Consider the following 24,409-nt stretch of genomic DNA (forward strand, 5'->3'; position numbering starts at 1 on the left):
TATTTAGCCGCATCATGCGCCACGCTAGAGAACGGCCTATCTAGAAATTTCTGTACATATTTCTAAGATAACACGCAAGATCCATCACTGTAAAAAAGTCCAGTGCAGAAAAAAAATATCGTTTCCTAGTTGCCGCACTGTGTACATTTACAGGGTGTTTCAAAACAACACCGACAACGTTTGGGAGGTGGTTAACAACACTGACAACGTTTGGGAGGTGGTTCCTGACACCAAGATAAGACGAAAAGTATAGACCAAACTTGTGCACAAATGCTTCCTTTCGGAGTTATACACTGCCGAAAACATGAAATACTTTAAAAGTCATAGCTCTAATATTATTAAGTCGGATCAGGACTTCATATAGGAACTAGTATGTGCCTTATCCAAATATTCATGTTTCAGAATCCTACGGTACTTCTGCAACAACTTTTATACAGGTAGTTGGTGAATATTTCAAAATAGATGACTGTAGCCAGGCTGCCTCTATAAAAATGGTTGCGTGAGTACGTTAGGATTCTGAAATATGTAATTTTGATAGCGCACATATTAGTTCCTAAGTGAAGCTTTGACCCGACTACAGTAGATCCCATAATGTTGCAGCTATTAACCATTGAACTTCATTTTTTCATGTTTTCGGCAGCCTATAACTCCGAATGGAAGCATTTGTGCATCGAGCTTGGTCTATACTTTTTGTCTTAGCTTGGTGTCAGGAGTCACCTCCCAAACGTTATCAGTGTTGTTTTGAAACACCCTGTATATCAACCTTTAGTTTATACCTTCTCCTTATACCTATCCTGTGACTCCTTTCCTTTCCAGTCCTGTGGCGACAATGACTCTGACAGCCAAAATGTCAACTCATCTGACGTAGATTGGGACAGCACGTCTCCTGATGATTCCGAAGACATTCCAGCGACTGAGGGTGACCGAGCTAAAGTCCACTTGTCAACCAAGCGTATCGACAAGAGCTGCCAGAACGTTGGGGATTCGTCGTCTCAAGCGAGGTCCGACGGAAGACGAACGTATCAGAGAAGTGGCTGCTCTGGAGAGGCCACTCGCAAAGAGCCGTTCGACAAAAGAAAGGAAGTTGTTAAGATAGGTACATGCACTCGTGCCACGGACAAACACTCAGTAAGTACAACTGATAGCTTACGCAAATTTCACTTTGATCAAATATCGGTGCGAGGCGCAGCAAGTTCTCTGAACTGGAAATCGAGTCCAGTCACGAAGAAAAGTCAGATCGAGGCGAGATTGGCAAAAGAGCTTTTTAACCAATGTCGACAGATACGGAATGTAAAAGAAGAAATGGCGCGTTTCATCAACCCGTTTGCATATCATTCTTGGGTTATGCAAGGCTTTGCAAGACCTTTTATAAATGAGAGAACTTACTTTCCGCGTGTTCCTAAGATTTTCTGTGCTCCTCCAATGGCTTTTCCATATAGTAGGCGGAACAGCCAAATCCCAAGTCATATTCCTCGAAATGTTTTCTTTATCCCGAAAATGTTAATGAGTGTTCAGAAAAACCAAGCCATGAATCATTGGGGACCATATAGCAGAGATCATGTATTTCGTGCTAGGTCATTTCAAAGCTGCGCTAATCAGAATAGGTTGTTTCAAGCTGCAGGCCGGTACAAGCGATCAGAAGTCGATTGGATATCTTCTGTGAATGGGTATCCTCTAATTGGATATCCTCTAAAATTATTCCCGACGTGAAAAGTCATAAAGTGTGTTTAAATAAGATCTTGTATTTTTCATTTTAAATGTATTTCTGTGAAAGGGAACTTTTCTTTAGTGATATAAAAATAGTATTACGTTATTTCGCGCTAAATTTGAGCTTTATACCGCCAATATTTTTTTTTTCAGTAAAATTGTAGCGTAATTTGATAATATTGTAGTCTGCGTGAAAAGGGAAATTAATGTAAAATATTTTCTTTGTTGCAGAAGAAACGATTACCGGTCTCTAAAGGCAATAAATAAAATTTGAAGGCAGCGATGGGCGCTGTTGTTACACGTGATTTTATATGTATGTATATGTAAAAAAGAAAGTTTGTATGAAGTAGCTTCAGTGCGTACCCAGTGCCATCTGGACGGAGATAGCTGAAATTAAACATTCTTTGCTATGTTAATAAAAAGAAAACATCAATTAAAAAGTTAATGGATCTTGTAATAGAATATACGAAATCTAAGTAACAGTCACTGCCACAGACTAAGACTTCACGTCTACAGTGCATGCTTAGTAGTTTGATTGCCGTATAGCGCCGGATAAATCTGTTGTTCACATGCAAATAACTTCAACAAACGACTAAACACTTGAGTTTCATTTATATACATGGTTCAAGCCAACAGACAGACGAAAATTTTCGTAGAGGCTTAATCATTTAACTGAAAAATAAAAGATATTTTGTACCTCTTTTATATTGCAAAAACTAATCTTAGTTTTAAATTTGTTGATACCGTGATGCTTTATTTGGTAGAAGACAAATTTAAGTATTGTGATGTGTTTTGGATATTTATATGTGTGTTTTTCTTCCATTCTGAAATCTGTGATAATTCGTGTGCACGAAAAAGTTTTATTATTATTATTATTAGTATTATTATTGCGTATGTTATTGAATTACTTTGTATTAAATTTTTTGCGCTGTTTTAAGTAAAGTACGTACAAAGATTTTACATTTGTTCTATGATTTATATTAATATTTCAATAGTTTTATTATTAATCATATTTATTTTAAATTTACTTTTAGTTTATTAACAAATTAAAACACAATATTATGACGAATTTTTATAATTTCTTATATGTTTTATAATTCTTCAAAATCATTGTACATAACATACTTGCGGCAGTGCTTACTCAAGTTTAACAGGACGCTGACAGATTTTTTTTATTGGAATATAATTTAGCCCCGTCCTAATAGATAATTATATTGCACTAACAAATGCTACTTTCTGATAGATAATTATACCGTACTAGCAAATCTCCCTTTTTAATAGAACTGTTCGTATTAGCAATGCCCATTTCTAATAGATAATTATGTTCGTACTAGCGGATGCCCCTCTCTAATAGTAATTATACTGTTCGTACTAACAGATGCCCCTTTCTAATAGACAATTGTGTCCATACTAGCAGATGCCCCTTTCTAATAGATAATTATACTGTTCGTACTAACAGATGCCCCTTTCTAGTAGATAATTATGTCCATACTAGCAATGCCCCTTTCTAATAGATAATTATACTGTTCGTACTAACAGATGCCCCTTTCTAATAGATAATTATATGTTAGCAAATGTAAATTTCCTAAAGATAATTATACTATTCGAATTAGCAGATACACCTTTCTAATAGATAATTTACTATTCGTACTAGCAAATGCCACTTTCTAATAGAACTATTCGTATTAGCAATATCCATTTCTAATAGATAATTATACTGTTCGTACTAGCAGATACCCCTTTCTAATAGATAAGTGTGCTGTTCGTTCTAGCAGATACCCCTTTCTAATATAAATTTATATTGTTCGTACTAGCAGATACCCCTTTCTAATAGATAATTATACTGTTCGTACTAGCAGATGTCACTTTCTAATAGACAATTGTACTGTACTAAGAAATGTTCCTTACTAATAGATAATCATATTATGCTAGCAAATGTACCTTTCTTGTATATAATTATACTAGCAAATTCCCTTCCTAATAAATGATAATACTATATTAGCGAATGCTTCACATGTTACCGCGGGCAATATTTAGTGTTCTTCCTTCTGCGCCTTTCGTATAGAAATCCTCTGAACTAAAAGTCACACAATATTCGAATACATCGTATGGATATCTTAGTGAAAGTAGGGATCAAAATTAATGCAAATTCTTTTAAATTTATTTGTTTGTACTATTCATCTCCATAAATTGTCGCTTAATTCTTCGTGATAATCCGCAGATACTTGAATACTGTATTCCAAGGGCCCTTTATACATAGAATACAGTGAAGACGTACGGCGATTCTCCTTATAGATCTGAAGAATTATCAGACTCCAAGGTGGGAAGGTGGTACCACTTCCTGCCATAGATTTTGACGATGGTGATTTATAGGGTCGAAGACTCCCCAAAATGAGAAGCTGTCAAGTACAAAAGAGAAACACTATCATTCTTACAGTGACATGTTCATTTTTTTCTTTATATTACATTCATGATACTGATTAATTAAGAGAATTGAATAACAAAGTTCTCAAAGATTTTTTACCAAGAAAGTTTTATATTTACATTATTTATATAACAATAATTAATTATCTGTAGGGGTATTAGTCACATTTCTTCTTTCGCAATATTTCTTTTTCAAATACATTACAAATGTACCTTTCGCTTAATCTTAAAACCAGGATTATCTAACGATCTTACCTAAACTGTGTTGGGGGTAGGAAAGTCTATTATCTCATACGGTCCCATAAATAGCATATCTAATTTGGGATTATATTTCTTGTGTAAAGAAGCCATAGACGTGTTCCTCACAAGTACCTTACCGCCTAATTGAAAAATGGATGGAATTCTTTATATATATATATATATATATATATATATATATTCTCCATTATTTATCTATGTTACTCGAAATTATATTTCAGCCATCTGTTCTTTATTTCTGTAATTTTCCAAAATTCCCACATTTAATGACCATTTACAATCTAAAGGAGTAAATAATTTCCTTTCTAAGTAAATTTCAGCCGGAGTTGCCCAAGTTTCACTAATAATACTAGTGTTAACACTAAATTGCACCTTATGAAGTATTCTTGACCAATAGCTCTGATTTTATTGACTTGACATATCTTAAGATTTGCTTAGCAATAGCATTTATTCTTTCTACTGAATTTGGGCTGGGATTAAGCGGACTATCTGCAATATATGTAATTCCCTGAATAAGAAGGTATGTCTCGAAAGCTTCACTTACGAAATATGATGCTCTGAGACCAAATTATTGATCCATCTATAGTAATACAATATTTTCTCCAGTTTATTAATGATTACTCTAGAATTGTTTCAAAGGTTCAAGAAAAGTATACCTACTAACACTATCAGTCATTATTAAAATGTATTTGTAACGTGAGCTGGAAGGTAGAGGCCCTGGGACATCTATATAAAATGTATGATTAGGAATTTTAATGGATTTAGAATAACAAGTCCCGAAATGATTCCTATCTGAAGGTTTATTCTGTTGACAAACTGAACAACTTTGTATCTAGTCCCTAATGTCTTTAACCCTCCGTGGTCACATTGAGGTCTAACAGACCCAGAGAAATTACTTTTAGTTCTGATTTTCTTCCTGTTGTCTTTTGAAACCTTTCTCATCCATGTAAATTCAATTGGCAACACTGTCTGTTGTTATGGCTGGTACGCTGCGTCTATCACAGAATAGTAAAAACAAAAAATGCAAAAAAGATATTTAAAATATAAAATAACACAAAAAAATAACTGTGACCACGGAGGGTTTTAAACATGCCTGACCATGTAAACTTCCCTGCTATTTTACCTATAATTAATACCTTAATGGGATCCTGATTACAAAAAATTGTGATGATATTGAGTAATAGTATTTCTCATATTGCTAGGAGCAACTGCTCTAAGACCACAATTTATTTCTCCATTTGTCTGTTTTAATAAAACCGTATCTTTTATTACATAACCTGATATAGCGTTACGTTGTTCCATTTGAGATATGATATCATTTAACTCAGGGTCTTGGCGTTGTAGATACTGTAAAGACATATTTAAATCTGGAAGTTTCGAAAAATTTAATAAATGATAAAGGGACTTTTTTTCTTTCCAAATTCCGAAATTTCCTCTATTTCTGGGGAAGATGGTTGGAAATACGCGGTATCATACAATCTACTACTATAATCAGGTTGGTGATTTTCGCAGCTCCTAATATGAAACTGCATCAAGTTGAAACTTGCTAATCTTCTCTTTAAGCGTTCAATATGTACGCTGTCTCTTTTGGTTTTGAAGAATCCAACTTAATCAGGGTGTCTGTCGGCCACAAAAGTCATGAAAAAGTCACGAAATCAGAAAACGGTAATGAAAATCAAGAAAAAGTCACGAAATTTAGCTTTTGGGTCACGATTTTTTTTAATCTACAAATATATGTTTGTTCTATAAAACGTCTAAATTCACCACCAAAAATGTCTGTGGTCGGCTTTAGACGCTACCAAATCGCAAGCAAAACACGCTTCTACCGAATGCATGAAAATTCAGCCCAATTCGCATCCAAATTCGCTCTTCAGAATGTTAATAAATTTTATGGTATGGGAAAGAAAAAGTCACGAAATTTCATTTTGGAATTTTAGTAGACACCCTGTTAATGCTTTAGAATTAGTAAATACAGTGAATTTTCTGTGTACAAAAGGTTCAAATTTGGATAATGCCTACGCCAGAGATTTTAGTTCGAGTTCTAAAACATTTTTACTCCAATCTTACTCTTGGACTAATTTTGAATAAAAGTATACAGGACGAAGATTACAGTTTTTATCATACTAACTGAAAATACCACTATTTTTATTTTACTCTTCCCCCCTAATAAATAAGAGTTTTACTAGATCGTAATTTATGTAAAGGACCAATCAGTTCTGAATAGTTGGTAAATATCGGAAATAGTAACCTTAAAAAAAAAACATTAATTTATGCAATCACCTTCTGTTCTTGGGTGCAGGTAAATTTCTAAGGACTCTTACACGATTTTTGTCAATACACATATCTCTCCCACAAATTTCGTACCCCATAAATTTTACTCTTTCTTTACATAATTTACTTTTCTTGGGAGAGATTATCTAATACAGACCATCTAAATTTGTGGTGAACAACATCGTGTCCGTGCGTTTTCTCCCAAATTCTTATTCCAGCATTGCCGTAATCATTTGTCTCCCTTAGCCTAAAGGGTATAATCTTTCGTCTCCCTTAGCCTAAAGGGTATAAGCATTCGTCTCCCTTAGCCTAAAGGGTATAATCATACGTCTCGCTTAGCCTAAAGGGTATAATCATTCGTCTTCCTTAGCCTAAAGGGTATAATCATTCGTCTTCCTTAGCCTAAAGGGTATAATCATTCGTCTCCCTTAGCCTAAAGGGTATAATCATTCGTTTCCCTTAGCCTAAAGGGTATAATCATTCGTCTCCCTTAGCCTAAAGGCTATAATCATTCGTCTCCCTTAGCCTAAAGGCTATAATCATTCGTCTCTCTTAGCCTAAAGGGTATAATCATGGGACTTTAAACTGAAAGATTTCATTTCATTTTTTTTGTAGAAAGTGAAGAAAGTTGAGGCGGATTAAACTTTAATGTCACTTTCAACAACGAGGCTTATGTGACGTGTACCGATGGCGTAACGTGGAATCTCGAATCACATGAACTGCCGCCGGTGAAGATGGTCAAAAACTCCTAAAACAGAAAAGATCTTTATGACGAACTACTTGCGCAGCATTTTTAACGTTTTGAATTAAAGTGCTATTGACTAGTTTAAGTTAGTAGTGCCTAAAAAAAATAGGTGCTGTGCTTTCTTAACCTATTTCTGTCAGTTTAAATGGGAACACTGCTGCTCAAACATTGAAATCTCCAAGCAGGGATATAAGAGTATAGTTGAGATTTAAAAAAATTCACGTAAAATAATTCATAAGTTTTTTTTAAAAAAATATTCAGTATATGTACTTACCAATATTGCATGTATGGTGCACTTAAAAAATTCAGATAAATGAAAGAGGAACTCCATAGATCGTTTACTGCTAACTGCACCCTACGGAAGCACACAATGTACCTGTTTGTTTGTTTGTGTCTTTATTGAAATTTGTGTTCGCTTTCGACACCGAGGCTATGTGGATCTGCAGTTCAGGGTGAGTCTAAACTACCGTAATGCACTCAGTGATCCCACCGAGAGTGGAAGCACTTAACGCTTTACGATAGTTTGGAGGATATATCATTCCACAGTGCATATTCGATGTACACAGAAAAGTGGTTTCATTTAATAAACAAGCAAGATCGCATACACTTATATAGCGCACGGGGAATCACGAAACTTCTTGTCACTTGAATCAAGGGCAGAAAAAATATTCGCACTAGATTTTGTTCGTCAAGTGAACCAAATAAGTTAGAAATAATTTTTGCTCAGATTGCAAAGCCTGTAGAGAAATGATTTGGACTTGCATTTGGATAGACTTTGCGGCTTGGTTTTATAATTAGAATTTTGTAACAGAAATAGATTGTATATCTATAATCATTAGAGAATTGTCCGAGCAATAGATGATAACGTTACAGAATAAATTTCTAATGCCACGTAGTCTTATCCAATATTATCATCGGTTCTGCACCCAACCATGAATAAGTCGTGGATTATATGTATCATGAAAAACCTGGAATAAGTCGTGAATTTCGTTACTAAACCTTGAGAATCTAGACACTTTTCCAGTTAATAGAAAAAGCTTACCTGAAGCCGAATAGTGGTTTCTGTTTTTGTTGTGCGGTCAGTGAAAGTTATTTTTATAAAGTTTCTGGCTGTGGAATTGAAAAAAAAAATTGGATCTTAAATCCTGAAAAAGCCGTGAATTTCATTATTTAGTTTGAGTGGGAACCCTGTAACACTTCTAGAAAAGACTGTTTCTTACGTCTTATCAAACAGTTGTAGCGGGAGGCTTTTGGATTACAAGTGACTTCCATAAAGAACACTGCACTACCTAAAAGAACCGAACATAGGAAGATCATGTTGGAACTCTACGAGAGGTACGTTTTTGTCTTCGTTGCGCTACCGTCTTCGATGTAGAATTTTGTGTAGGTTGTACAGTTGTATTAAAATTTTGAAGTGAAATAGCTTGGTCATAGGGTAAATTTATAGTAATTGTCATGGTAGATTTAGTTAAATAAATATTTACGTATTCGAATACTATAGCATTTGCTGATTAAGTACGGTAGTTTGATTTTTTTTCTTGTTTACATGAAGTTTAGGCGAAATTTATATTGTAGCTGTATTATACATGTTTAAAAAAATGTGGAGATAGTTACGAGAATACATCTATTGATCGTACACAATTGTACGTTCTAGTGAATACAGTCTATCTTGTTATTCATAGAGAACCGCGGTAAGGCATCGACTAACCAGTTGGGCGTCCCGGGTTTGACCTTCGGTGTGGGCGGGAGATTTTTCTCTTTCTACCCTAATTTCAACCAGAGAAACTGGTTGATACATTGGGTAAGAAGGAACTGTATCATGAGGGTCATGCTAGAGGGTATGGTGGAAGGAAAGAGAGGGAGAGGGCAAAGGAGATTGCAATTAATGAACGCTATTAAAACAGAGAAATCATACGTGAAGACGAAGAGGTTAGCGGAAAACCGTGGAGTATGGAGGCTTTTCAGTTGCAGCAAGTGACCTGCCAGTGATGGCAGAATGTCGATGATGATGATGATAATGACCCTAGTTTGAATGTGGTTCTGAGAGATTCACCCAGCCTCTTCTGAATGGGCGTCTGCGACAACTTGAAAAGAAGTGTTTAAAAAAAAAAAAGACTACATCTTCATGGATCCCAAAATCAAGAAAGTGAGGAGTCTTCGCGCCTTCATTGGCTGTACCGAAAAGGGAACTGCTTTTACATTTACTTGTTGATGGATTTACTTTTACGTTTTGTTAAAAGTTTATTTCATAATTAAAAGTAACTGATGAGTATTTGGATATTGTTAGCATACAGCGTCTAGTGGTGGCAAACTCAGAAGGTTTGTCTGGTGGACTTCGCAAATTTTTTCGTGGAATTTTCAAATTTTTCCATATTTCTATATTCATTAGCTACACTTATAGGTCAGAAAGTTTTAGAGCTATTGAATAATCGATTAATTCAAGGAATTAATAAATGGATTAATTCAAGAAATTTATTAAGCACATTGGTTAATTCAAGGAATTGATTAAGTAAATTGGTTAAGTCAAGGGATTGATTAAGGAAATTGGGTAATTCATTGAATTTATTAAGCAAATTGGTTAATTTAAGGAAGTTACTAAGAAAATTGGTTAATTTAAGGAAATGATTAAACAAATTGGTTAATTAAGAAAGTGATTAAGCAAATTGGTTCAAGGAAATGATTAAGCAAATTGGTTAATTCAAGGAATTGATTAAGCAAATTGGTTAATTCAAGGATTGGTTTATAAAATTTACTTTGTTTCGGAAAAAGCTCGAAATATGGGTGTGAAGAAGAATTAAAGTAATAAGCTGGGTGAAGGAACAGGAATACTTAGAGATGTAGTTAGAAAGTGACAAAGAAACTGGTATTATTTCGGGAGAAATAGTTGTATTATGAATATGGTAGAAGGTAACAGAGGGGAAGGGGTAAGAAAACGATATTAGAAAAAGGAAAGTAAGAGAACCTTTAATGCATGGAAACTCGTAATTTGGGGCTATAATAACAGAATACTTTTGATAATGTTTATGATGAATATAAGTAGTAATCATTACATTCGGTTCGCACGTTTCCAGCTGTTTCATATCATTTAAAAATCTTCCAGATAGATCTATTTACAAATTATTATCTCTCTCTTCTGTGGCGTAATCTAAGAAATTGTCAACGGGAGATAAATCCGATGAGAAGAAATAATGTAACGTTGTCGACCATCCTGACATATTATTCCAGGGTTTTCCTTTAGTTCCCTGAGAAAAATGCCGGACTTGTATTCTTAAATACAGGCGTAGGCCGACTTCTTCCATTTCATTGCTCTTTTGTTGTTACTGATCCTTGGATACGTGAATAAGTAATCTACCGTGAATAACTAGATAGATTGTATACTTAGAGAATGTTTAACAGCAAGAAAGGAGAAAGACAGTAAAGCATATTATTTTCAGGTACTTGATCTCCACATCGAATACGTATGGATGACGTTTAACATTGATACGGGGTTTCGTTCTCAGACGGAAATTGCTCAGACAGCATGAACGAAGGATCTGAAAGAAAAAGGTGAACAACTGTGTATAAAGTACGTGCTACTGGTTAGTGAATATTGTGGTAACATAATAGCAAAGTATGAAGGAATTTATAATTACATGGGCGCATGGGGAAATATTCAAAATTAACAAAAAATTGGCTACTTACCAATGAATCCTCCCTTGAAAAATTTAAAGATTTTGATGTTTCGGAACTCTCAGCTGTTTCCTTCCTCAGTGGCAAGGAAACGGTTATAAGCTGTGTATTTTACAAAAATGGTTTAATCAAACACGTAGATCGCTGCAACTCCCCAAAACGGTAACTTCCAAAGAAGCAAAAACTTGGATTGGAATTCCTTATTTTCCATAACTTTCAACAAAAATTCAACGTATTCTTGCAAAGCATAACATACCTGCTTCAAGTATTGCCCCCAAAAGTTTACAAAAACATCTCACTGGATTTAAAAGCTATTTTCTCGATCCATTAAATAGAGCAGGTAGCAGGTATTTACCGCGTCCATTGCGAATGTGATTCCACATACATTGGCCAAACTAAACGTAATATTAACACGCGTGTGAAGGAACATGTTAGACAATCAAAAAAGTCAAAAGAAGAAGGCATGTCGGATTTAGCGCTTCATCTAAAACAACATTCACATAATATAAAACAGGTTAAGGTAATAGGTTCAGTGAAATAAATAAATAAATAAATAAAAGAGGATCGTTCTTTATTTATAAATACAAACCTACATTGAACCTTGATACTGGCAACATTGATCGAACTTGGGTACCTACCTTTGATGCATACTTTGGATCTGGCAATAGTGGCCTAACATAGACACCGCGTTCTTTTTTATTCAGTTCATTCTTTTTTCACTCTGCTCTGTGAAGATCATCTCAGGATCTTTTTTGTACGTTACTTTCATATAGTGGTATGTATTCCTGGTTTTACTCCTTTTATCTCCTTTCCGTTTTAATCCTTTTTACCTTGCCACTGAGGAAGGAACCAGCTGAGAGTTCCGAAACGTCAAAATCTTTAAATTTTTCAAGGGAGGATTCATTGGTAAGTAGCCAATTTGTTGTTAATTATGAAGGAATTTGTTTGAGAAAATACTACAATTACTAGAAAGATCCAGATTTCTACGCCATCTGAAGATAAATTGGGATTAGATGAAGCTCACGCTTACATAGAAATGTACGAAGCTTGTCAGAAAAGTAAAGGTAGAAACATGATTGGACAATAGGGGAAACATGTGTACCAAAGTTGGTCTGTACAATAGAAGTAAGCTTGATTCATAGGACAAGGATTGAGAATGATTCGTCAGTGTTGCCTTAAGCCTTGTGCAAGGAGCACATGTTGACAAGGGGAGCAGCAATACCGAATCCCGTCAGGTACGAAGAGCGCAGCATGATCAAGTTTCTGAAAGGACAAGGAAATCGTGCATTTTAAATGAGACGTCCTTGATCTTCCGCCATATAGCCCCCACCTTAATCTCAGTGACTATCATCTGTTCTTGTACCTAAGGAATACATTTAGAGAGATAGAAAGTCACAACGTGGTTTCAGATGCAGGCGCCGGATTTTTACGATTCTGAGATACAAAAACTTATTCCGCGTTTGAACAAACTTACATGGACAGTGGTGGCACCGGTGACCACTCACCAACTGGCCACCGTTCCTCAGATATTGGCCAAAAAAGTTCGAATTTCGGGAGATTTAAAGAGCCATATCCTGGAAACCGTAAGTCGTAGAGAAATGATATTTTGCGAATTTTTGCGAGAAACTGAAGAAGATGCGGATAAAAAGATTTACTTTTGCATGTAGGTACAATCACAGTTATCCTTTCCGCTCCATATCTGCATTCTTTTTAAGTTCGTTTTAACAGTGCTCTTGGAGTATTCTCAACTGGTTTTTCGTTTGTATCTTTATTTTCTTGACAAGCCACGTACTAAATCCTTGATTATATTAAACTAGTATTAATATTTTTTTCATACACTAAAGAAAAGTCCCTATATATACTTTCCTGACATTGAGGGCGACGCGCCTTGTGTAAAACCCGACATAGTGTATAAAAAAAAAGGGATCAGTTCGAGATCTTAAAGATTTGATGGATATGTGTTGTATACAGAATGTTACGTTCCAACTACCAAAATGCGGAAGGATTGATCTTTTCGAACTAGATTTTGCGGAGTAGCAAAAGAAGTAGTATCTGTGTGAGAGTTCCTAGTACAGAAATCCATTCTAACTTAATCTTCCTCCTCATTTCCTTGAGTTGTTCTTTCATTGTACAGTCCGCAGAAAAAAAAAAAGAAAGAAAAAAAAAACCTGCTACATGAAGATATAAGTTTATTGTGAAACTACACCTAACAGCCCAGGGAATCAACATAACGTCTAAGTGGCACGAATCACGCCAGGAGAAACCTCGGCGTCCTTCCTTGCACACTTATTTTGGAACAAAAGACTTCGTCGTTTCACAATAAACTTACATGCTCATGTTGCAGGATTTTTTGCTGCGGACTGTAACTATACTGTCATATTTTATTGTTACCTGTAGAAATAGCTGAGCTCCATCGTGAAAATTAATACATTTTGTCCGTCATTTAATTTACCTAAAATAATAATAATGATACGAGGACGGTGTGATAAGTAACTTGAGTTCACTCGTAACTATGTAGATAGCGTATTCTTCTTTAGCGCTGGGAACCCGGGTTTGATTCCTGGTTTGAGCTCATGTTGTTTGGATCCCATGTTAAGCTGTAGGTACATGTTTCATATAGCCTCGCTGCTGAGAAACACTCACACTAAACTCAAATCCACTCAAAAAGTAGCTTGGTCCGCATACTAATAGACGATACTAATGTCATCTGTGTGTATATACAGGGTGTTACAAAATATCTTATAATATTTTGGGAACAGATTTCTCATATCAAAATAAGAAAAAAAAAAGTTCATGTGGACCTGTGGTCGAACGTGCATAGTTTCATAGCTATAAGGTGACCGAAACGTGAAAAAATGAACTTTAAAAAGTCCATAGTTGCAGTACTGTAGAACCGATAGTACTCGAGTCAAGAAAGACATCACTGAGGAACTAGTATGTGAACTATCCAAGTATCCGTGTTTAAGAATGCTCCAATACTTGTACACCAATTTTTAGGGAGGTAGGTGGAGAGTGATTAAGTATTTCCAAACAGCCTCTCTAAAAATGATTGAAGAAGTACTGGGAGTTCTGAAACATGGATAATTGGATAGTTCACATATTAAGTTCCTCAATGATTTCTTCACCCGACTACGATTGGTCCTATAGTAGTGGAACTATGAACCTTTGAAGTTCATTTTCTCACGTTTTCGGCACCCTATAAGTACGAAACTATGCACTTCCGATCACAGGTCCATATGAACTTTTTCTTATTTTGATGTAAGGAATCTATTCCCAAAATATTGTGAGAAGTTTTTTGTAACACCCTTCTAAAGCTTTGTTTGTATGAATAAATATTTTCAGTTTTGAAATCATTTTGACAGTAATTCCTTGTTTGACATTTGCTTAAACAGAAATGTTTCGAGTATCACTTAAAAATAGATAAAATTCATGGTGTGGCTCAATTTTTTTTTTTTTTTTTTTTTTATCGGGGGCGGAGGGCAGCGAAGGAAACTCGTAAGATGATCTTACATTGGATGACTTATATCCTTGCTATGTAACTATTCTTACTTTGAAAAATATCAATTTAAGTATAATATAATAAGTATTGAATGAAGGAGAAACCAATAGTGTGGAAATTGGGAGAGGAGTCAGACAAGGATGTAGTATATCACCCCAATTTTTCAACATTTACAGTGAGTCTGTAACGAAGGAAGCATTAATGGGAATTGGAGATTTCAAGATCGGAGGACAGATCATTAACAAAATCAGGTATGCAGATGATACGGTTATTATAGCTAGAACCGAAGAAGGACTCCAGGAGATGATTGACAAAATAATTGACACTGGGAAACTGTATGGAATGGAAATTAACATCGAAAAATCGAAAGTCATGAAAATATCCTGTGGAAACGGCCTTACAGGTCAGAGTACAATAAAGAGAACTTAAAGAGATCAATCATTTCAAATATCTGGGAAGTATTTTGACGAAAGACGCTTAATGCATCAAAGAGATTAGGTCGAGAATTGCCATAGCCAAAGAAGCATTTAACAAGAAAAGGTCACTCTTAACTAGCAGCCTTAATATTGGACTAAGGAAGAAGTGCTATATATGAAGCATTGGACTGTATGGTTCTGAGACTTGGACATTACGGAAGTTAGAGAAGAAACATTTAGAGAGCTTCGAAATGTGGTGTTGGAGGAAAATGGAGAAGATAAAATGGACAGAGAGAGAAACAAACGAAGATGTTTTAAAACGAATAGGAGAGAAGAGGACGCTTCCAACCACCATCCTTCGTGGAAAGGCCAATTGGATTGAACATCTTGCGAAGAAATTGTCTTCATCATACCGCCATAGAAGGAAAGATGGAAGGAAATGGAGGAATAGGAAGAAGAAGAACACAAGTGATCTATGATGTGAAAAATTGAAGAAAACATTGGGAGTTAAGAGAAGAAGCTGAAAATCGAGAAACATGAAGAAACATTTCTAAGCCGAAAAGCAGATTACTTTAATAATAATAATAATAATAATAATAATAATAATAATAATAATAATAATAATAATAATAATAATAATAATAAGTTCATGTGCTAGAGCCCCGAAATCAGGTGACACCTGCAGCTATCCATAATGTCCATGATTTGGTTTTAATTACCGGCCTACGAGTGGAAGTGAGCGAGTTACTAGAAACCACAAGCATTTCAACCAAGCGGATTCACATCATTTTGCATAGTGAATTGTACATGGTTAATTTTTGCTCAATACAAGTGCCACATTTACTCAACACTAAAGCAGAGAAAAAGCCTTGTTACTGAGCAAAAATTGACCGAGCAGCAATTTGAACTGCTTTCGTATCCTGCTTACTTTCCAGACTTATGCTTTCTTGAACCACCATTTAAAAATTCCCTGGCAGGATGAAAATTTGAGTCAAATGAAAGGAGACATACAGCAAGTAAACGAGTATTTTTGGAAGCCTCGAAGAAACTTATTTCCACGAATCTGGACGTTGGGACAAATGTGTTGAAGTTGAAGAGGACTGTGTCGAAAAATAAAGCACGTTATAAAGCTCAAATTGTTTTCTTTAATATCAAATCAGTTTACTTATGAAAGCACCCTCGTAATAATAATTGATTACAAAGATATGCGATCATGATGCAACTCATCCGATTTTGATCAAGCTTGGCATGTTTGTAGACCTTCACGTTCTTAGTAATGTATGTAAAATATTATAGGTGTGTAGGGCTTTGGTGCTCGAGTTATGGGTCATTAACATTTGGATTTAGACTTAAAACAATGTTGAAAAAACTTTGTTATTTAGAATAACAATAGACGGAAGAAACCGGTTATTGAACATTGATATGAACCATAAGAAAGGAAAGGATAAGACTTGTTGTGTGTGTGTATATGTATGTTTATGCGTGCATGCAAGAGGGAAGCTTTTGCTGAAGTTTGTCATTTTGTGGTAGTGTGTATTGCATATTGAAAAAATACAAACCTGCGGTCAATTCCTTACAAACTTGAAATCTGAAGTCCGCGGCCAAGTAAGCTTGTGGTGGACAACATCGTGTCCGTGGGTTTTCTCGGAGTACTCCCGTTTCCTCCCACTTTCTCATTCTACCAGTTGTTCCGTCATCATCATCATTATCATCATCATCACTTGCTTTAATCACCTCCCTTAACCTAGACGGCATAATCGTGGGACGTTAAACTGAAAGATGTAACTTTTTAAACCTGAGAATAATATTTTATCTCCACACGTTCAGGTTGGTCTAGACTTCTGAACAGACAAAGGGAATACTGTAATAAGAAAAAAAAAAGTTATTTTTTCGACGTACAGGGGTTATGAAAATTTTATTTTTTCGACGTACAGGGGTTATGAAAATTTGTGAGTCATCCAAATCTCTAAATTTTTTCTATTAAAATGCTGTTTTTTCTTGTATCGTCTTTCAAAAGTAAAAAAATATTTCCCACATTCGCATTATGCCCTATAATTGCAACTATATGTACTTTTCTATATCGAGACAAATGCATTCCTCACCAGGTTCTTAATTCTTTTCTTGGCAAGAAGACTTGCGTTGCTCAGAAAAAAATACTGCATGCGATTTTCGTGTCAAATAGTTGTAAAATAAGATATAATTGTACATTTTAGTTACATGTTTTATTTAGGCAAGGCTGTAGCGTAATGTATCCCATAGAATACATTGCCAAGAATAAGTAGTCACAAAGTAATCAAAAAATATTCAAAAACATTATGTATCCCATTGCCAAGAAGAGGGTTAACAAGTCATGTCTCCAGTTGGGCTTGATTTTCTTCTAAATCTTTGTTTAAACATCATAATTAAACGTAGCGTTTTGCATTGCCTGTAAGCAGTGTGCGAATTGAAAAATTTTCCCAGGGGGGGATAAATTTCACCCATATGCGCACCCAGTCCTCCCCCCATATATATATACACTAACAAGTACAAAACAGTTGAGATGTGAGATCTTTCATAAATTTTCACTCAAGTAATATTTAGGTTAGCTACGCAAAGTAGACCTACTTATCTTTATGTCCACTTAAAAATACTCCTGCCAGGAATAAAATTTTCCTTCTCCAGGGTGGGAAAGATTTTTGTCAGGGGGGGGAATCCCTGGCATCCCCCCGCCAATTCGCACCCTGCCTGTAAGTGTGAAACATTTTAAATATTTTCAGGTATACGCACTGTTTTTACAATCTTCTTGCAGTTTAGATTCAGCCTAGGAATATCTTAGAACATTGCGGGTTTTTATTAAAGATACATACAAATTGGTAGTACATTTGCCAACTCAAATTTTTAACCGACATCAAAGACAGAAGGAGGCTCTCAATTCAATCTTTATATATATATAGGCTGTATCAAAAGTCTCGGACCATAGGCCAATTCTGTTATGAGTATAGATACGACAAAGCCAAAAGAGAACAAAGCTATTGAAATAGATTGATCTATCTAAAATAGTATAATATTTCCAAACGAACGAACCGTTTGGGGTCGACACTAGTAAGACACTCCATGTTAAATGAGAAAGCAACGTTGCCAATTGAGCATGTTCTGCCCTTGGGGACCATACCAACAATACAGTTCTAGGTTCCCTTATACAACAATATATACATTCACCATGTTACTTACTCAGACAACAATATACACATTCACCATGTTACTCGGTAACCTTCAGAGCTATACTATGAAACACTTCAATAGATGTTGGGTTAATTATGACAAATGAACATGCTTATAGGCAACCCTACATTCTTTAAAGTGATTATGGTTGCGTATCAGTACAGGGGTTGTACTACAAAGTTTCGGAACACTTTCATAGTACATTATATTGTCTCTGCTGTTTTAACATTTTGAACTAGTGGGTTACGTGTGTGTGAAGTTTATTATTATTATTTTTTTAAATTTTTGTAATTTTTATTTATCATCCTTGTTATTCTGGATTTTTGTGATGAATAAATTCGATTAAAACCCGTTGTAAATAGACCTGGAACAACGTGGTTTCGCATAGCGCATTCAGAAACATATATTCCTATGGTGATGCCATGGACGGATTTGAAATATGATTCTGGTGAATCCCAGACTCTTCGAAATTCATGCTGAGCGATCACAAGAAATTATGATCATTTTTGTAAAAAGCTTTTACAGCTCTGCCCGTGCACACACCACCATTACACCTAAAACACTTTACAATAGAAAACAAGACACGTCTAAGGCATCCACTCTAGTGTTGCAAGTCGCTAGATCGATGACACTTTGCAAAAATAATACTTGGATATCTTTTCCGGATAAAATTACAATATAAGACATATGATTATTTTATAATAGAAATGTTGCTTATATACACGCCAATTATTTTTCTTTTTCCGTAGCTTCTGAAGAATCCCGATCGAGAGAAGGAACGAGAAAAAGATGGGAATGAAGAGAGCGAAGAAGGAGCTACTGAGGAGTTATCGCCGCAGAAGGAAGTGAAAAGCAAACCCCGCAGTTACAAAGACAAGGAGACGCCGATGAGAGACAAGGAGAAGCCACGTTACGACAAGGAAAGGTTTATTAAGATGCGAGAAGAAGAAAGACAGAAGAGGCGGGAAGAAGAGAGACAGAGGTATAGAGAGAAAATGGAAAAGCGAGACAGAGAAAGGAAAGAAAGACTCGAAGAAAGGTACGACAATTACTCTTAATACAATATTTGTTTGTGCGTGACAGTTTCATTATTCCAATATTTGTTTCCAGGTCCTATAAGTTAAAATAATAATTTTTAATGTCCTTGCAACCCCAATGCATTTTTCAAAAAACATCGAATAACAACCAGTTTCGGAGGGAGTAATTGTGCAAGTGACAGATGGGGTAACGCAAATCCAAAGTATTTTAGTGACGAATGGTATGACCATCATATAATTATGATGTATTTCGAACAAGTAGAAACACTTATATTGGGGGTAGTCTAATGGTTAGAGCGTTGGATTCATGTCCGCGAGGTCCCGGGTTCGATTCCCGGCCGGTGCTTCCCCAATTTCCGGCGTCCACCCAGCGTCGTGAGCCAAACTGGGGAGTCGCGGTCTAGAAAGCTCCCGACACGCCGTTAGCGATAGGGCGACGCGACGTGCTCACTACGCGTTCCTTGCTACGTTGGACGTGGTTTCACCAGTCGCTAACAGATGGTGTGGAGCGGCTCAGGCTCACAAAGCGGGCCGTAACGTCAAGTAGTTTGGTGTGGTTTTACTGTAGAAACACATAAGAAATTGAAAGTTAGATCTTTTTTTTTTTTTTTTTTTTTTCAAATTACTTAATTTCGAAAAAGTGTTTAGATAAGTATCCCATCCAATTACTTACATAGTTTCCAATAGACATAAATATCATAACGCCGTTTATACAGGAATTTGATATTTCAAACCATTCCGAAAATATGAAAAAGAAAATGTTAAATTTGATATTTTGCTTAAAATGCCGTATTTTTTGGAAATGTTTTAAAAACACTTTGTGATTTACTTGCTGCTTCTATGGCATTACAACAATACTTCTTGGTAGATGTAGTTACAAGCTCTCGGAATTACATAATTTTAAGCATTGTTGCAAATTTTTGCCATTATTTACCGTATCTCCATAACGGTTTGAGATATCAGATTGCTGTAAACGGCACTATGATCTTCATCTATTGAAGGCTATCTATGCAATTAGATAAGATATTTATGGAAGGATTTTATCGAAATAAAGGTTTTTTAAAAAATAAAATTTTCAATCCCTTGTAGTTTTGTTTCTATTCATTTGAAATAGTTATATTATAATCATAATATTAGACAGTAAAGTACTTTAGATATGTATTGCCCTGTTCGTCTCACTTGCGTTGTTACTACTATAGAGGTCACCAAAATGTGATATTTGTGATATTGTAGCATCCGTAGTTTGCAACACTGAATAACCTGAAGTAATGCCATTTGAAGAAATATCTATGTTGAGTTGCCATCACTGTTAGCCTGGTGATATCAGAAAATATGTCAAACAATCTACCCCTGCCTGCCGATATTTCCATTGTGTATCTATTAGTTTAAAAATGACAAGGGCATATCAAGGTAAATGGTCCACCTTGTATATAGATATTAATAAATGTAAATGTAATCTCGTTTATACGAAGAGTGCTCGGAAAGTAAGGTTACAAAGCCTGCAGTGGAACGTGTATATATTGTTTCATACAACCAATACAGCCAACAGATAGAACATACATTAGGTTATTTTTCGACATAGTCTCCATATCGGTTGATAAACTTGTCGCATCGTGGGATGAGTTTGAAGACTTCCGTCTGGTAAATAAAATTATCTTCATGTGTTCAGCCACGTTGTCACTAAGTGTTTCACCTCCTTGTCTGAAGCGAAACGACGGCCTCCTAGGTGGTCCTTCAAATGCGGGAACAGGTAAAAATCGTTTTGAGCGAGGTCCGAGCTGTATGGAGGGTGGTCGATGATCTCCCAGGAAACTGCTTCAACAGCATGGTGGTCCTCTAGGCTGTATGTTGGTGCCCCAGACCACCATTCTGCGACATGCTGACGAGACATCACAATTTCTCCGTAAACTTTACCAGCTGCCGGTGAATTTCAGCTGCGGTTATATGTTTCGCCATCAAAAATCAAATAACTGAGCGAACTTCTTCGCCAGACCAGTTTTCCAAACCAGCCGCCATTTGTATTTACCTACAAGAAGCGCCGTAGGTGGCGGATGGCCGAAACTCTGCACAGTTGCCAATTCCATGGATTAAAATTACAGCTCACTTCTCATTCCTCTATAGCAGACGAAACTTTAGAAGTATCGCCCTTGTAATCTTAGTTTCTGACCCTTCCTCGTAATCGGATGACGGCCGAACGATTGAGATTAATTCTTAAACATAGTTAGTACTTACCTCGAACTTAGATTTTGTCATGTCATGACAGTAAAATGCGTATAGGAAGGGAGGTAGTGTGGGTTCAAAATATTTCAAGGTGCTACCATGGATTAATTATTGCCTTTAAGTATTATTTATTTTTCATTGTTACACGTGGTAAAATATTCTCCATTATTTCTAACGTAGATTTTCGACATACATCACACATTTCCAGTGAGGAAATGAAGAAACGTAGGTAGGAAAACCAGGCATAGTATATCCAGACGACAGACAGTACAGACGGTACGACAGACAGTACGGACGGTACGACAGACAGTACGGACGGTACGACAGACTTAGAACAGCCAAAGAAGAGGAAACCACTTGAAAGCGGTTAGACAACGAGGGAAACAACTGAAAATCGAGATTTGGGTCGAGCTTGGTTCTCATGAGTTCGTTTCGATTAAAAAACGCACCCTAAGGGAAGGGAGAAAGAGGGTTGCTCTTTTTAAATACAGAGCAAAAAACTGTACTCACTTTTTGCTAGTCTATATCTTGTGAGAAATTTGACTTGAGTGAATTTTTGGCACTGAGAGAGGGTTATGGTGTGTGTTCGAAATGACCACCAGCAGCTTTTATACAACGGCTATGGCGCCGAACTGCATACCGAACTACGGCTCTTACTGTATCTGGCATAATAGCAGCACATGACTGCTGCAGTCCCCGGTAGATTCACTGTCCTGTCTACATGAACGTGAGGAGTTTCACAACTCAGTAGACACAATTGTAGTGGTTCACAGTACCCTTAGATTTGAATTGCGTCCCGTCAGTCCACACAAACTTCCCTGCAAATTTCCACATCCTCGCCAACCATGTGCTAACCATTCACAGTACTCCATCCTTCGATCTGCGTCGTCCTTATTCATCGCGTGTAGCAGTCTTGGAATGTACACTTTACACTTTGCTCTCTTCAGAATGCATCTTACCCTTGACTGGTTCACCCTACTTTCGCGCGCTACGTGGTTCACTGATTTTTGCGGTGATGGGGTGAAAGGTTGCAACACAGCAGCACTGGATGCCGGACTTGTGGATATTCGTGGTCGGCCGGATCTTTCCATGTGCACGTAGTGCGGCCGTGTTCTTAACTGTTCCGTCGGTTTTGAATTTATCACGAATGCGGCAATTGATCGACATGTTGATGGCGGTGTTTCGAACTCTGCCAGTGCCGTTGTACCTTATGAATGTTGTATTTTCAGTACAGCCTTGCGTTCAACAAACGATAATCGAACCTAAGCTATTGTTGTTACTCGATTGTCTTTTGCTGATATGACTGACTCGTTCAACCACCAACCATCCGCGCATGCCCTGCATAAATTGCCAGCTCCGCTTACCACGATAAATTTAATACCTTACGTTAGACAACGCATTAGATTAGTGGGTGTAAGTCTGTTCTTTTAGAAATTTAATTACAAACAGTGAGTACATTTTTTAGGACCCCTCTGTATTTCCAACAAATCTATTTCCTTCGTGAGAAGAATGAACGTTGAGCTAATTCTAATAATAATAATTTGTGAACACGTCAAACAGAGTAAACATTTATTGGGTATATAACATAATGATTTGTGTGAAGCAGGTTTAATCGTGGCCAAAATGTGTTCTTAACAAAGACTTATCTTTCGTTTCAGGCTGAAAGAGAAACAAGAAAGCGCGAAGAAGTCGTCAAATGCGGAAGGTGATAAACCAAAGGCAGAAGAGGATCCAGGAGAGAGAAGTTCGGATGAAGCGAAAGAAGAAGGAAATGACAAGGGGACAGAAGATAAAACTGAAGGTAATAATGAAATGACTGATGAACCACGAGAAGAAGGTGAAGCTACAGAGAAAGAGCCTTCAGAGTCGACCGAAACAAAAGATGTAGAAACCAAAGAGGAAGAGGAGGGAGAGAAGAAAGAAAGCGAAAGTTTGGATGATGAAGGGGAGAAGGCGACAGAGGAAGAAAGGCAGGACATGGGCGAGGGAGATGGTGACGCCAGTGAAGATGACGGAACAGCGTCGAAGCGAGACGATGAAAAAGAGGACAGCGCTAGCTCCCAGGGGCAAAAGGAAGACGACCGCAAGGACCCAAGGGCAGAAAGAAGGATAAGAAATAAGGTGGGTATGGCTCAGCAAACAGCTGTGAGGATTCGTACCAACAAGGTTAGTCTGCCTTCCAAATATGACCTTTTCTAAATCCATACATTTTCGCTCCGTTCCTTTGTCAAAATTCACTGTCAGAATTCAAGGGTACAAGAAAGGTGCAGTTACTAGAACTGATAGGCCCGTTCTTCGCCGCACTTTCCACAGGTAGACAAGCTTAGCACTTAGAAACTGAAGAGCTGAATTTGGTAACCTTACAGTTATTTTCTTTAATGTTGATGGATTTTATATATAGCCCATGTATGCCCTCAAAATTACAATTTTTAGCACCCTGTATACGAGGTAATATTGTCACTATCTTCGGAACGTTCAGTCAGTATGTTTGCCTAAGTAAAAGCTGGATATTAGCTGCTTTGACCATAATGTGACCTGCTGGGGAAGGGGGCGTCCCTACCGGGAAAAGAAAGGCTTCCAAATGGGAAACTTGCACATACCATTGCGCCCAATTAGTGCATTTGGTACCTCAGTACGTATTTTGAACGTAACTGAGATAGGCAAAGTTGGAATTGCAAGCCCCTCTGAAACACCAGGGGTATGAAAATGGATTGTGCTCATATCGTGGGATTTGGTAATTTGCGGTGTCTTCCAACACCATAAGAGGGATGTGAGCTTACCTTAATGCTTCGGTGCAAACACTGGAGATGCCGGTAGATTCCCATTTGCTAGAGGAGACTCCTCTACCAGAAGGCCGCAGACAAGTTGCGCAATGGGGATATCCTATTACCCTACTTTGATTTGGGTGTAAAGCGCTCGTCCAGGAATTGATGGGACATCGGTGGGAGCTTTGGTTGGACTT

At 36.7% G+C, this 24,409-nt stretch overlaps 1 protein-coding gene across 4 annotated transcripts in view; it reads left to right on the forward strand.

The window, feature by feature from the left end:
* LOC145684443 (uncharacterized) overlaps positions 1 to 24,409 on the forward strand; it is a 63,999-nt gene that overhangs the window by 27,520 nt on the left and 12,070 nt on the right. For 2 of the 4 annotated variants that reach the window (XM_081756825.1, XM_081756827.1), the window contains exons 5-7: positions 817 to 1,128; positions 18,940 to 19,229; positions 23,106 to 23,613. In XM_081756825.1, coding sequence (XP_081612951.1) covers positions 817 to 1,128; positions 18,940 to 19,229; positions 23,106 to 23,613 — 1,110 coding nt within the window. The remainder of the gene's footprint in view (positions 1 to 816; positions 1,129 to 18,939; positions 19,230 to 23,105; positions 23,614 to 24,409) is intronic. The other 2 variants (XM_081756826.1, XM_081756828.1) reach the window with 2 other exon arrangements.

Source organism: Thermobia domestica, chromosome 4 (genome assembly GCF_964235325.1).
Source record: "Thermobia domestica chromosome 4, izTheDome1.hap1.1, whole genome shotgun sequence".
NCBI classification, from domain to species: domain Eukaryota; kingdom Metazoa; phylum Arthropoda; class Insecta; order Zygentoma; family Lepismatidae; genus Thermobia; species Thermobia domestica.